General features: G+C 42.0%; 1 protein-coding gene across 1 annotated transcript in view; it reads left to right on the top strand.

Annotated features, from left to right (window-relative positions):
• Positions 1-813: 813 nt before the first annotated feature.
• Positions 814-16737, top strand: part of LOC145400435 (monocarboxylate transporter 9-like) — a 30310-nt gene continuing 14386 nt past the window's right edge. The window contains exons 1-2 of the mRNA XM_080272948.1: positions 814-832; positions 15496-15806. Of these exons, the coding sequence (XP_080129074.1) occupies positions 15705-15806 (102 nt within the window). The 5' untranslated portion in view covers positions 814-832; positions 15496-15704. The remainder of the gene's footprint in view (positions 833-15495; positions 15807-16737) is intronic.

Here is a 16737-nt window from a genome sequence, read left to right as displayed (position 1 = left end):
ATTCATGGATCCCGCAAATTTGGATTCCACAATTTGCATCAGCATATCAATTAGCAATCAGTGAGACTCAATTTTATTTCGCATTTTTGCTGAAACATATCACAGTAAGTATTGTCTATATACCTTGAAAACGACACTTGCACATTATTTCAGTTACTCATTACGTTCTCTCATTTCACAAGTTTGTATTTTAGTCATCCCATCCTCTCCATTCTCTAAGTGTCTCCCCCTGCCCCCATCCCACCAAGGCCTCAGTGCCCTCATGTTCTGTTTCTCACTGCCAACACCCCCACACCCCTGGCCAGGGAGTCCACGTGTGTTCCCTACTCTCACACGTCGTCACATCGCTAACACACACACACACACACACACACACACACACTAATGTACGTCTCAGCACATTTAGATGGTGTGATCGTGTCTCTCTGGCCGACCCCACCTCAGTCGTAGTGCAGCCAGCGTATGAGTGTGTTTGTGCTAGGGCTGCGTACCCGCCTCACTCTGCGTGGCCAGTGACAGACATTAGCCAATCCAATTCACATCCCCTTCTAACCTGCCCTGTGCCACTTCTGTTCGGCCTTCAGAGACTGTATAGGCCTACCTTGGACATTAAGGCAGGTCGCTGGAGGATTACGTAGAAGCACGAAGAAAACATAAAAGTGACAGAATTCAGCCACAGTGTTGGGAGAACGGTGAATGCAGTGAATTAGTGACGGCTGTAAATCTTGTGACCTAAACTGATCGTATGGAGTGTGAGAAAATTTGTTAAATATCAGTCATTTCCTACGCTCAAACCGTACTCAGCCCTTCACCCCTTCTATTGCGTCTCGTGGTAAGCCCTTGTGAGCACCGTCTGCGGCCATCTACCTACATCTCATATTTTGTGCACATTCATCCACAGAAGTCGCGCCGTCGATCCTGATTTTCTTTGAATCCCGTCAATTTAAAATTAATCTGGACATAGAAAAAGGATCATTTTGAATAGTATAGTAGTAGTAATAGTAGTAGTAGTAGTAGTAATAGTAACAGTAGTAGTAGCAGTAGTAATAGTAACAGTAGTAGTAGTAGTAGTAGTAGTAGTAGTAGTAGTAGTAGTAGTAGTAGTAGTCCCCCTCCAGCAATCCACGATCCTTCCTTTGGGGGATAGGGTGGTAGATGAAGGAAGTTTGCATAACCAAGCAGTTGAGCCGCCTTGTAATATCAGTGCCACCACATGAAGGCGTCCCTCTCCAGCACCAGAGTGAGTATTAGTATGGGGTAGTGAGTGGGCTAGGGTGATGTGTGTGTGTGTGTGTGTGTGTGTGTGTGTGTGTGTGTGTGTGTGTGTGTGTGTGTTTACGCCTCACTCTAGGAAATAGCTCTTATATCGACAGATTCTTCCCTCCCCTACACACTCATACACATTAGTTTGCAATACTTTTTTTCCACAATGATAAGTAGCCTACACACACACACACACACACACACACACACACACACACACACACATACACACACACACTGAAGCATCTCCTAACATGAAAGCATTTCGACATCAATATCCTGAATAACTACGTACACACAGTAATTATATAATGAGATCCGTGCGAAGTTCTGTATTAAACGTTTGTCTGGCCATATTAATATAATTATCTATGACTTCACTGCATACACACCATAGTACCTATCAATCATTCAGTCCTTTATCATGCCTCCGCCTACCTATTATGGAGGGTGCATTAAGTGATTGGTCTGTCCGTCCGTGGGTGCGTGCATGCGTCCGTAACACTTTTGTGGGCGCGATATCTCCTGAACCCATTGACGGATTTCCACCAAACCCTTTTTAGTGATGCAGTATGAGGAGATAATGAAATAATTAGGTCAGCAAGGTCAAGGGGTCAAAATTCAAGGTCATATGGGGTCGACTTAATTTTAGTCTTGTGGTCGCGGTATCGCCTGAACTCCTTGACATTTAACCTCTTGAGTCCCATGACGCATTTTCCCTTATAATTAGGTATCCATCAAACGATTTCACTCATGATAAGGGATAAGTCCAGTAGTGAAAAGGTTAATGAAGACCATATCCAACCCCAACAACACGAAAAGTCTCTGCTAAACTAAAATAAAATCATCTAGAGATAGCAAAAATACACTACAATACATATCATTGAAATGAAGGAGTTGAGTGACCAGTTGCTGTTCCCTGAGTGGCATAAGTGAACATTAAACCCCAACCATTCCTTCGATGTCAGATATTATGGGACACGCACGGTCGGGGCGCCTAAATCCACTAGATCACCGGGAGTCCATTTGTCTCGTAATTCATACACTGTCGTTATAAGCATTTTTGATTTACTATGTCCCTTTGCAAATGCTTAGTAGTGTATTTCCTGAAGCCCAGCAGTTCTCGTCAATTCTACAAGCCTTCACATGTTGCTCAGAGATGGAAAATTTTGGTTATGAAGGGATCTATTTACAAAGGATATTAACCAGTTTATAAATTACCTGTACGCAAGTCTTCAGAGCAGTTTACCATTATCACAGGTGTTTCTTTCTCTTCTTTAAGCATACTTCTCACTTTAATATTCTAGTCTGACCGTGAAATTTTGGCGGCAACGTGAGTGAAGATAAAAGGAGAATGGGCCCAAAAACTTAGGATGAATAGTTTCGGAGATGTTATAAATTCGGACCTCGATAAGATGTTAAGATCTAGCACAACATGAGTACAGCAGCAGTTATGAGATCACATGTGTTACAAGTAAAGGAGGTCACGCTATCTTACATATACCACTGAGAACTTACTGCCAGAACAAATGCTCAAAAAATGTAAAGTCCCACACCACTGCAGCAGACTCCACGAAACCAAGAGTCTGATTTTTTTTACTGATTTAGATTATTTACCATTAAGTACGAACCACACACTATGGGGAACGCTGTCGATAAAGGCCAAGCAGGAAGGGTACAGGAAAGCAAAGGGAGACATTTAATGCATACATGGGGTAAAAAATTGTCAAAATGAGTACAGTTAGAAACTCAGGAAGGAAACACGATATTATATAAAAACAAATGCGAATATTATAGTTAGCCACGTTCTCTGCATATAATACCGTACTTGGACCAAAACCTTATCTGTGACGATTGTTTGGCATTGGTCTCGATCATAAATATTTCCTTCACTTTCTCCTCCCTGGAAAAAGGCTGCATACAGTGAGTTTTGGCGTGGGAACAGTAAAGGAGCTCGGAGTCTACGTCGAATCAGTTATGGTGCGTTTTGCTCTAACCTGAAGAAGAATCCTTTACCTTTATCAGCTCAGTTGATGACCAGGCCAAGTCAGACTGGCGGGTCGATTTGATCATAGTGCGTTTGTTCTGTTTAACTTTCTAATACTTCTAGCTTGTTTCAATCCAGCTGGTGGTCAGAGTTGCCGTGAATTCCACACTGATCTTGACGTCATTATTCCATACGTTCTCGTTTAGCGGCCAGCAGGATGACAGAGGATGTGTTGCTGGTACAACTAACATAAAATTTGGTATACTGTGAGTACACGTAAAGAGAGTATTAATAATGATGTCAAACCTATTATGATTTAAGTGAATGGAAGTTAAACGATTAAGTTTGTTAATAATTCGGCAAATGCTGATTAATATCCAATCAAGAGACAAGTACGTTTATCCACATCCAAATTTTTTAGCAGATCAACAGTTCTAAATGATTCACAACATTGTTTCGGTAGTTCTTTACTACTACAGTGCAAGTGTGGACTGCTGATGGTTGACAAGTAGGCCTATCTTGTAAATAATTATGTACGGTATTTTTTTTCAGCAAGAAGTAATGATACCGCTGGGTGGGTGAAGGTAGACGCTGTTTTACGACGTTTTCTTCCCTGTTTTAAATGACAGTATGACAGACAAACACTGCATATTAATTAGTTAACTGTGAAGAGTCTCAGTAACAAAACATGTTAATGTCTCTCAACCATGATAACATCCCCCTTATTCCTGAAAAATAACGTGAACGAGTAATATGGAAAAAAAAATTCCACACTAGCGTGGAATGATGTCCGTCTGTCTTTGTTCTGTCTTCGTTCATTTGTTTTTCCACATTAGCAGACGAAGTTTCACTAAACGGCAACGCTGCTGCTGCTCAAAAATTGTCAGACTGGAGGGTTGATCTGAATATAGGGCTTCATTCCCTAACCTAGACCTGTAACCCCTTTTCAGTTCAGTTGATGGACAGGTGTAGTCAGATTGGAGGGCTGATTTGTCTGGTATCGAAGGAGGCTTTTTCTTTTCTTTAAATCTCAGGCTCGTCGAATTTCATGCAGCAACAAATTTGTAATCAGGTCGAGGTAGCGGCGCAGTTCTGTTATGCGAGATCAAAAGACTACAGCGACCAGTCGGCTTTTTTCTAGTTCAAAATTAAGGCTCACCATATTCCGTGCAACCACAAAATTAGTATTCAAGTCATGGGAGAGGCCCAGCATTGTCAGGTTAGAAATGCAGGTCCCAAGGAGACTGATTCTTACCCCACGACAATATTTAAAGATTTTGATGCAACGACGAGGTAGTAAGCTAGTTGCAGGACTGGCCCAGCTCTGTCAAGTGAAAACCAACTGACTAACGACGCCGACTTGAGTTTATTTCAGAACGGTCCGACAGAAATACCGGATGTTTTTGTAGCCTAAACATTTTTATTTTTATTATTAATTATTATTATCACTATTACCATTATTATTATCATCATCATCATTATTATTATCTATTATTATTATTATTATTATTACATGTGGAGAGAATGGAGAATGAAAGACTGACTAAGAGGGTGTACGTAGGTGAGGTGGAGGGAGGGAGAGGGAGGGGTAGACCGAGGATGAGGTGGAGGGATGGAGTTGAGAGGTATATGAGAGAGGGGGGGGTGAGTTGGGGGGAGGGTAATCAAATGGTGGGTGACAGAGTGACTTGGAGGCGTTTTGTCTGCGGCCACCCTTTGCGGGATTAGGGCGTCGGGCTATAGATAGATAGATAGATTATTATCACATTATTATTATTATTATTATGAGACCAAGTACGGCTGCTACATCGAAAATTTCCTACTTTGAGGAGCTTATAATAATGATATTCCTTAACTTTTTCATTACGATAGATTATTCATTTATTCCTGCTGCCTCCAAACGTTTTTTATCTGAGTTTTGGAGAGTCAGTTCCAAATGGAGGGGTGAGATAAGGGTCCTTATTCTCTTTCCTAACACCTCTTCTTTAGCGATTTATTTTCGGATATGGCCGGTTACTATAAACTTTTGTTATTTATGCTGAGTATGTGGTATATGAATGATTTAAAGGAAAGAAGACGGTAAGCAACAATCAGCAAAATCAATCGCTTAAGAACAGGTGTTAGGGTTAATATCAATTTGTATGTTATTTATGCCGAGTGTGGTGGTATTTGAACGATTTAAATGAAAAAGGATAGTAAGGAGTAATCAGCAAAATAAATCGCTTTGGAGGAGGTGCTAGGGTTACTATCAATCGGTATGTTACGATGCGTGTGATGGTATTTGAATGATTTAAATGGAAGAGGAGAGTAAGGAGTAATCAGCAACATTAATCGCCTAGGAAGGGGTGTTAGGGAGCCTCCTTCACCCTGCGAGAATACGGGCCATAGACTTTATTAACCCCTTCAGTACGAGAGGCTGAAAAAAAGTCTTCAAGCAGCAAAAATAAATAAATAAATAAATAAAATAAAATAAAATAAATACTTAATGTGGCTAAAGAATTTAATTTTTGGCTGCGTTTCGTTTTTTCGTCTCTCTCTCTCTCTCTCTCTCTCTCTCTCTCTCTCTCTCTCTCTCTCTCTCTCTCTCTCTCTCTCTCTCTCTCATTATGTCACGGCCAATTTCTCAGCGCAGATAAACATCATATCATGGAAGTCAAAATAAATTTAATTTTTCATTCCACATCACGTAAAGGACACACACACACACACACACACAGGAGGCTTCGTGGCATCCTCCTTATCTTCCTTATCGCTGTGTATTGCCTATTTACACAACCTTTGGAATCTGATAACATTTTTTTAAAACTCTATTCACGCTATCCCCGGACGATTTTATTCAGCTTTAGGGAGGCTTTTCAGTCGGTTTAGATGAAGCCCTCGTCAGCCTCTTTACCGATAAGGGTATTTTGCGTAGTTGAATATAATCGTCTGGTAGTAGCATTAGTAAATAAAATAAAAATAAATATTGTGTGTTTTGCTTCAAGGGGTTAATATGCTCCAGTATCTTTACCATTACACATGAAGATATTAAAACCATCATCATCATCATCAAACAGACCCCCCCCCTCTCTCTCTCTCTCTCCTCCCAATGGCAGGGTGAAAAAAAGTCTAGAAAAGAACAACATGACAGAGACACCTATCAACTGCATGCCCAATGAAGATGACCTTATGATCCCTCCACTCATCATTCAAGCCCCCGGAATCCTGACTCCATTTCAGAGGTATAATCATTTTTAAGTTGGAAAGCTACTGACTTGTGCCTTATCATGATGGGCTCTCTCCTTAGGTCACAGATAAGAATGATAATGGGATGTAGGCTGCAGTAAGGTGAGAAAGTGAGTGAGAGAGAGAGAGAGAGAGAGAGAGAGAGAGAGAGAGAGAACTATCCCAGCCCTAGAGTCCAATAGGAAGAGGAATGACAGATGAGAGAGACATAAACTGTAAGAGGTTAGTTAACGTGAATACCACCAGTTCTGCCTTTCTGAATGGTTAGCTATAGTGATTAATGACACATATACCTCTTTCCTAGAACTTGGCCTAAAAATCCCATCTCTCCACGTTGAATGCAAAGTTACAACATCAAATTATCACTCAAGTATGAGGCTCGTCAAGAAGAGATGCTGTGGAAAGAATGTGAAGCTATAGCAGTTTTTTTTTTTTTCTGCCTTTAAGCTCTGTGAAATAAACTGAAAAAAGAGTGAAAATCTGGGCCAAGTTAGATTAAAAACACTATATTTACACCACTATGGCGTTAAAGTTTATGTACAATTTGCTACGGGGATATTTTCTGAGATTTTATGTACTAATCACGATATCTGTAAACTTTTAAAGCCTGATCAAATCCTTCAGGTCAAGAGGAAAACATTTATGGACTCGACACACGTAGAAAGTTGTCGAAACTGTGGTGTGAGAGATGTTACAGTGATACAGTATACTACCTGAAATATCCTTAAGACGTCTAATTTATCTTGAATTTTTCTTTAGACCATATGGAGAGGTGTATAGTTATAGCCCAATTATTACTAACACTAATACTAATACGAATACTAATACTAACAATACCACCACCACCACCACCACCAACAGTAACAACAACAAAAATGTTTAAAAATAATAATAATAACTTTGAAATTAATGTCATCAGCCTGTTCCATTGGCATTTATGAAGTACTGTAGCAAGTCCCACTTAATGAGATACGATAACATGAGATATAGAATGTGCGACGCTCTACGTTCTTTAAAACCGGCTAGTGACGACGCTATTTCTATGACACCAAAATCACTGAACACCAATGCTCCTGACATTGCAGTACTGAGTTCAGCACCATTTAACACCACAGCAACTACTGTTTTTACAGTTTTGCGCAGTATCACGGAAATGGCATGGGTATTGTACTTCCTAACAGAAACGGTTACCGTAAACTGAGTGTGTGTAACTCAACCATCATACGATATATTGATATTCTAGTAAAATCTACAATATAAAACTGTGAATACCAGGACACCGTTATATACTAAACTGGCTGATTTATAGCTAATATATTTACGCCTCCCTAGCATGTATGTATGTATGTATGTACCCGAAAGTATGAAAAGGAGACAAGTGTACCAGCATGACTATCCAGTGACTATCTAGACATGTCAGTCATTTTCCCCAGTATTCCAGAAAGAAGCGTGCCAAAATCTGAGACATAGTTCTGAGGGGCTGAACAAAGACCATAACTTGCACTAAGAAACAAAGTATTCATAATCATGGACTATATGATTATGAGAGGCACACAGTTCATTACTTCAGCACAGGATCCATGCACCTATAGGCAATACTGTAAATATGTAGCACCCAAAGCAACACCACCACCATTTAAAAAAAAAAAAAAATGCGCAGCTCATTTACATCCTTCCTCTTACATTCAACAATACACTTCACAAACAAACAACCCCCACAACCATCCAAAACCTTCCAGTCAAACAGCATCCTTCATGCCATGCGTACTACAAGACATAAGTCCTTCACTCACTATCCTACCCTTGGAGACATGAGTGTACACCCTATCCAGAGTGCGATGTAGCCATGACTCTTCCTTGTGTCGGTACCAACACAAAAATACGAGTACTGTATAGTTCACAAGTAATCCACTCTACTCTCACTCTAGTCAGTCCGCCACACCATACAACTCCTGCTCACTGAAAGCATCATAGTATCACAACACCGACAATCCATCAACATAACCTCAACACAAGATCTCTGGGACAGCCTGGTTGATGTGATCGGTTTCCTGCAGTTTACTGGGTTCACGCTGAGATAAGCCTGGAGTAACAACAGCAACAACGAGAACAAAAATAACAGCCAAAATAGCCACCACCACCACAACAACCAGGGTAAGGATCACCACCACCACCACCACAATAACAACAACACAATTACCTCCCAACATAGCAAGTGGTTTCCTGAGGTACGACAATTAACTGATCGTAATTCTGTTTGTGAATCCGGATCCACAATGCCTCAAGCTGCCACCCCTCCGCCAGACACAGACACACAGCCTTGTCGTTATCTGTCAAGTGCCATCATAAGTGTTCCTGCGCCAGATCTGTTACTGCGCCAGATCTGTTACTGAGCCAGATCTTTATCGTTTGGATGACACACTGGCGCCATGAATCAGTGCCCCCTCCTCCTCAGCTACCTGCACTATATATTTTTACTGTATATCCGACTTTTAGCATAGACTTGACAACCTATTCCCTTAGGTTCAGTAGTCCTCCGTGCTACACACCTTTACATGCCACCACTTCGGCGCTAATACTCCCTATCCGTATTGAATGCATGTTAGCTGGAACTTGACAGCCTCTTTCCTGAAGCCCAGAAGTCCTCCTACGGGCAACAAAATTTACATGTCACCACTTAGGCGCTCTTACCGTCCATAGCGAATACTTACCAGCCGCAGTGACGTCTTAAGGCTGTATTAAGTTGGGCCATAATCCCGTAGAAGTTTTATGGCCGTAATATTATCAGATCTACTGATAACAAAATTAAGTTTAATGGAGGGGATAGGGTACTTATCGTATTGTAAAATCATGTGAATCATTATATTTATTTATTTATTCATTTATTTTATTAACGCATTAGATTCAAGGGTCTTAATCTCTACAGTGTCATGACGTATCTTAGACTCCGCGCTTGTTTTTCTAGACGGTTTTATTCAGCAGTGGAGAGGTTTTTTAGACTGGAGGGGTTAGCTATAGCCTTCATTAAATCCATCACTACAGGAAATCTCCCATAATATAAATACAATCGTCTGAAGGTAGCAAAAATAAAGTAACCCAATTAAATAAGTCACCGCTCGGTAGGGGTTAACCACATTTAGGGATCCGTCAACTAGGAACGAAAATATATATGTTTAGTCTTGAGTTTTTTTTTTTTTTTTTTTTTTTAATCAGTAAGAGGACTGCCTGAGCAAGAATATTTAATTATGTACCACTGATGTATTGAAGGTTAAGAGGGTTTTATCGCTGCACATCAGTTATGGTGCACAGTCTGTTGTATTATGATTAACGTCACACGGTTTTTCGTTTTTCATTTCTCTCTCTCTCTCTCTCTCTCTCTCTCTCTCTCTCTCTCTCTCTCTCTCTCAACTAGCTAAGAATGAGTATAGGGGGTTAAAAATTTTCATACAACATTAATATTGTATTCTAACTAATAGTCGATGTTATTCAGCTAGATGTATGTGTGTGTGTGTGTGTGTGTGTGTGTGTGTGTGTGTGTGTGTGTGTGTGTGTGTGTGTGTGTGTGTGTGTGTGTGGACATGCGAAAATACAGAGGCATACATATACAAAGACACACACACACACACACACACACACACACACACACACACACACAAACACACACACACACACACACACCATATGCAACCCCACGCTTACATACACATATATTGTTTTCTGACACATACTCGAAACAACTTATAAAAATGTATCCAGTTATGAGGAGAGATTTAATCGGTAGCAATGAGGAGCCCCCACCCTACTCTCCCCTCTCTTCCTCCCCCTCCCCCCATTCCCCTCTCCTTCTCCCCTTCCTCCTCCTCCCTTACCTCCTACCTTTCCTTTTTGCCTCCCCTCCCCTGGCCTCATCTTTGCCCCCTCGTCTCCTTTGCTCTCCTCCCCCACCCCACTTTCCCCCCTCCCTACGGCCCTTACCCCCTCCTCTCTCCCCTTTGCTCCCTCCCCTCCCACGGTGCCAATTCTCTTCCTCCCCTACTCCGGCTCTTCCCCCCACCCCTCCTCCCTTCCTCCATGCCCTCCCACATGCTCTCTCTCTCCTATCCAACTTATCCACCTCCCTCCCCTTTACCCTCTCCCCTCTCCTCCTTGCTCCCATCTCCCTTGCCCCCGACCCCTACCCTTCTTGCCTCCCCTCCCTTGCTCTCCCCTTGCCCTCCTCCCCTTCCCCCCTCCTCCCTCCTCTCCCCGTCCCCCCCACCTGTTCCCCTCTCCTAATTGGCCACATCCGGATGAGTGGTGGGTGGTGGGGGCGGTGTGATTGACGACACTTATAAATGTAGATACTGAGAGAGACTGATAGTAACTGGTTGGGATAGTTAGCACTTGATAGATAGAAGCAGAGACTAGTAGACACTGATAGATGTTAGTAGAGGAGATGCTGTATGTTAGGTAGAATCAGGCAGGTAGATAGACAGGTGGTGATTACAGAGAGGTGGTGATTGAGGGGGGGGGAGGTTGTGTTTGTGTGGCTAGAGATATGAGTAATACTGCCGAAGTGGTGACATGTGTAGGTAAATGGCACGTTGAAGAAAATGCTGGAACTCAGACAACTGACTATTAAGCCTGTGCCCAGACTCGAAATAAAGGCGAGATGAATGTAGATAGAATTTGGGTAGATATATGGAGAAAAATATAAGCAAATTGAAGTAAAAGGATGTCACAAAAAAGATGGTTAATGTGTAGTAGAATATTATGCAGGATAGACACTTGTACCTGAGCCGTCCCCACAACACACAAGACTGGGATGCGCAATATGGACCACGCTTATCTTTTATAACATCACTCTTAAGCCCTCCGAGGACAACGGTATATACTCTCAGCCCCGGCAAGCGAGACAGTCCACGCCAACCAAAACGAGTCTGAAATCTGAACGTAAATTAAAAAAAAAAGTCAAGTTCTATGTCTTAACTGCGATTTAATTTTGCAGGATGAACAGAACATAGGTAGATTCTGAACACTTCTTTTCTCTTGTCGTTCCTATTAAAAAAATAATCTTGTTGGTGAATAGTGTGTCTTGTGAATGCGAACCTTCGACGTGGATTTACAAATTTAAAGTCAATTTCCTGTCGTAGCTGAGATGTGTATTTACAGGAAAGACAGAGGATGCTTTTTTTTTTTCTTTTTTTTTTTTTTTGGCTTGTTGGATATTTGGCTACCGACCAGAGGTATAAAAGCCAAGGTCATTAAGCCAAATAATTCGTTTTACTCTTGCAAGATAATAAATCAAATACAAATTATATATAATTATTATAGAAACAGTGAAGTAGAAATCCCTAGCTAAAATAAACGTACACAAATACTCCCTCAGAAAAAGGAATGAATTCATGAACAACAACAACAACATAATAATAATATTAATAATAGTTTACGGGACGTACCAAAATAACAAGGATGGGACAAGCTGATCATCCCATGTTTTTTTTTTAACGCGCGCGCGCGCACACGCACGCACGCACGCACGCACGCACACACACACACACACACACACACACACACACACACACACACACACACACACACACACACACACACACACACACACACACACACACACACACACACACACACACACACACACACACACACAAATTACAAGCAAAACCAATCTTACACACGTCAATATGGTGTCTGAACAGCAGCGAGTTTCATCCCATCAACACAATGACATTTTAAATTTAGGTCGGTGCTGGCGAAGGATGTCATGGCGTGTGGCACTGATATGACCTAGTTTCTTCATTGCTAGGTTAGATAAACGTTCCTTTAACCCCCTCCCTATCCCCCGAAAGGAGGGTGGTAGAATACGAAAGGTCAACTTCAGCCTGCAGTTCACCGAGTTTGCGTTTCTGATCAGCCTGGGAGGACAACTACAACAGAATTTAGATCTGTATTGTCGCTGGCACAGGAGACCGTAGCATTTCTTCTTTACCGAATTATTTTGCATTGTCCACTTTCATATTCCCTTTTACGTTATCATGATCACTTAAAATACCTGCACAGATTGGATCAGTAAAGAGACAAGAGGCGTTAAGATAAGCGATAAAATAAATATAAAAGGAAGGGATACTTGCATTATAAACTCTCCTTAGCCCTTACAGAATATGGCTCTTATTCTTGCCCTTGATACTGTTGTGGCCCCATGTTCGTGTGAAAAGTGAACCCGGTGGACTGCAGGCTAAAGGGGAGTGGGTGGGTGTTAGGGGACGTAGGTACTCTTATATCAGAGCAGTGGAGTCACGCGCTGTATCTGTGTCGCCACGGTAAGGCCTCCCCTCCCAGTAAGTCCCTTGTTCTTACCATCGCCAAATGATTTTATTTCGGCCTAAGAAGACACCCATCGTAGCAAATGGCGAAGGCTTTTTCAGCCGCCTTCTCGAAAAGTCATCCTAAGCTGCATAAAATCGTCTGGAGGGAAGGCGAATAAAACAGACTCTGTTGTAACGAAGGGGCCATTACCTAGGATCCAATGACTTCTGATATATTCTTGCACCACCAGACGATTTTATTCAGCTTAGGAACGATTTGGAAACTGGAGGGGTTAAATCTAACTTCATCCACTCCACTGTTTGGGGAGGGGGGGGCCTCTCCTTGGTCGTATAAAATCGTCTGGAGGATGGAATGTAACTAGAGAATGCGTCATCTTGGTGAAGGGGTTGTGTTGCTTCAATGTCAGCTCCACAGATATCATGGAGAGAGAGAGAGAGAGAGAGAGAGAGAAAAAACTAGTGTGGGTGTCACTTCCCTCTCTACCAGCTCCTCTCCCATTCCTCCCCTCCCCCCACCACCACCCCCTCCCTTATAGCTCAGTGAATGACCTCAAACATTTAAGGCCGTTTCCCTCTTGTGGCTTACGAGTTGTTTCTGTGGTACGAACTAAAGGCAAGAGGAAATTTTTAGATGGAGGGATGGAGTGGAGGGGTATATGAGAGAGAGGGGGGGGTGAATTGGGAGCAGGGCAGTGAAATGGAGGGGGACAGGCTGACGTGGAGGCGATTTGTTTGTGGCCACCCCGTAAAAGGGATTAAGGCGTCTGGCAATAGATAGATAGATAGAAAAAATGCCATAACACGTGATTATATTCTTCCCATACCTAACTCTACCTTGGCCTAAAATTACCTCCTCTTCATCTTGAATACTCGGTTACAAGAAGAGATTAGCGCTAGGTTATTATTATTATTATTTTTTTATTCAGACAGTTTTATTAATCTTACAAGAGCCTCCTAAAGCGAAGGATTTATGAAGGCAACATTTGATCCCTGTAGCTTCAAGTCCTCCCTAATTGAAAACGAAGTGTGTGGAGGCAGCAGGAATGAAATGCAGAACATATCCTCGGGCTCAAGGGGTTAAAGTAAAAAAAATATATATATAATAATGAAGGCCTGTTATGGTGTGCAGCTGCGAACATCATTATCGTGTCACGTACGTAGAACAATTATCAAACTCCTACATCATCTGAAAAGTGTGTAAGGCTCGAGAGATAGCATTGCAGATTACAGAATTTTATATGTCATTTATCGTTACGAAGTGGATTGATATGGATGTGAAAAAATACGAACAATGATAACTGCCTCTGAAAATAAGAATGCACTTTTATTTACACGGTCAAGGTTAAGTGGTTAAGTCCGTATACTGTTCCTGTGTACGTCTCACTCGGGGTATGGCTGTCACTTACCTCCCTCACACATTATATAAAAGAGAGCTGAATATGGGTAGAGAAGTATATCAATCCTCTCTCGGCCTTGGAATAAATGGCCAGCAGAGGAAAGTGACAAGCAGAGGACGAGAAAATTAGTAGACCTCCTGTACCTTTGGGCAGAAGATTATATCAAGCCTCTCTCACTTTAGGAGTATTAGGCAGCAGAGGAAAGTGACGAGCAGAGAAGGCGAAATACTAGGCGAATTCTTGTAAATCAAGGGTAAAAAAAAAACATACTAAGCCTTTCTTGCTATAGGGATATTAGCAAGTAGAGGAAACTGACAAACAGAAGTGATTATCATTAAGTAATTTTTTTTTTTATCTTTTGGACAAAGGAACATACCAGGCCTAGCTCTCATAACAGAAATATTAGCCGGCAAAGAGAAGTGACACACAAAAAAGCAAAATACTACAGGTTCTTTCGTATTTATGGGACAAGAAACACACCATGCCTCTCTCAGTATAGGAATATTACATACCTATAAGCCAGCAGAGACATTACGAAGTAGAGATAAAATATTGAGAGAAATTTTGTCCCCGACTGTGCGTCACCACCACTCGCTCAAACACTCTACCCAGACTTCCTATTGTGTGACTGTTGCAATAGAAGGGCATGATACAAGAGTTTGCCGGTCAGACTGTTAGGGAAAGCATGCTTCCCCCTTGCCCAAGTAGTACGATTAGAAGCTTGGATGCAAAATCGGCTGTTGCGGGTCTTAATAAGGACTGATTTCAATTATCTGCCCCGATGACTTCCATGAAACCGATAGGCATTACTCTGCCCCTCCTTCAGAGTGTGTGGACCGGAGGAATGAAGCAGGAGGGCTAGTGGACAAGGAAGGTGGAAACGAGTGGACAGGTCAACAAAACAAACCAAAGAAAGGAAAGTGTATTGATTTTCTCTAAATCAACTTTTCAGAGACTGGGCGTGTTGAACCGACCCCATAATTGTGGGAGTGAGCGATCAGAGCATGTGATGGGGGAGAGACCAATAAAGGAAGCCCCCCCCCCAAAAAAAAAAATAATAATAAAGAAGTGGGGCACAGAGAGAGAGAGAGAGAGAGAGAGAGAGAGAGAGAGAGAGAGAGAGAGAGAGAGAGAGAGAGAGAGAGAGAGAGAGAGAGACGCAATAATTTTCTTCTGCTAAATCATATTCACAGAAGCTCGATGTGCTGAACCGAGAAAGTGAGAAATAGGAGGAAGACCAGAACTGAGACCTACAAACTTAAAATCAATTCCCTGTAGTAACCATGACTTCTCTTTATAGGAAAAACAAAACAGATTCTGCACTTGGCTTCCCTTCACATCCTGCAAAAACAATTGTAGCCACAAGAGCATGATCGAAAGTTTGTTTGCGAGCCTCATCCCAAAGAAACCGGCCATGAAAACAAATTAGGGATTGAAAGGAAGGAAGGAAGGAAGGCGGCTGCAGGTAGAAGGGAGGTGAGGGGGTGTTGGTCTCGCCGCGGAGTGAAGATGGCGAAGAGCAAGAAGGAAGAGGATGACACAGACAAGGATAGCCAGGCTCCTGACGGCGGCTGGGGCTGGGTGGTGGCTGCTGGCGTGTTCCTTATTGCGGTAAGTGTTGTGTCGGCATTACTAGGACACTTATTTGTTAATTTCGTGTTCATCCTTCCAGACGCTTATGTTTTGTTAACGTGTGGCTTTTTCGAACTGGGGGAGTTAGAAACAGCCTTCTTTCAACCTATAAAACGAGAAGGATACCCTAAGCTGAATAAAACTGTCTGGAGGAAGCAAAAAGGAAAGGCATGACGGCGGCTGGGGATGGGTGATGGCTGCGGAGGTGTTCCTTACTGCGGCAAATGTTGTCAGCATTATCAAACACTTCATTAGGACGACTCGCCTTATACTTTATTCTTACTGCCAGACGGTTTTATTTATCTTTGGCGAGACTTTTCCAGGTAGCTTAAACGATTTAGATATAACCTTTATGAACACCTTTCATACGTGTGGTCTTTCTCATGGTCACTGGAATCGTCCGGAGGCAGCAGTGATGAAAAAGATGAGAGACAATAGACAGGCTCCTGACGGCGGTGGGCTGGTGGCTGCCGAGGGTGTTTGTCGTTGCTGTAAGTGTAACGTTTGTGTTCTTAAAACGAAAGGGGTGAAGTTTTAGATAGACCTACAGTGTATGAGGGCAAAGGAGTAAACAAGCAGACAGTTGATGACGGACATAACTGGAGTGTCTGTTTCAGTCTGTATGTAGTCTAGTCCACTGCATGACACTTCGCTGAGGGAGGGAGATAATCTGAATTTAACCCATTCATTCTGACAAGGATAAATCGTGAGGAAGCATCTGTGGTGAGAGCGGTGCATGTGAAAATGAAGAGTTGCATTTATTGTTTACATGCGACAGTCACTTAGGTCATCGGAACCTGACAAATATAAGGACACAGCCAGTACCTACTGCAAGTATTTGCCCATATATATATATATATATATATATATATATATATATATATATATATATATATATATATATATATAT

The sequence above is a fragment of the Coenobita brevimanus genome, chromosome 52 (assembly GCF_032717465.1).
Source record: "Coenobita brevimanus isolate Jiangsu-jjx chromosome 52, ASM3271746v2, whole genome shotgun sequence".
Taxonomy (NCBI): domain Eukaryota; kingdom Metazoa; phylum Arthropoda; class Malacostraca; order Decapoda; family Coenobitidae; genus Coenobita; species Coenobita brevimanus.
Note: the sequence above shows the minus strand (reverse complement) of the source record. Positions and strands in the feature narration are given on the sequence as shown.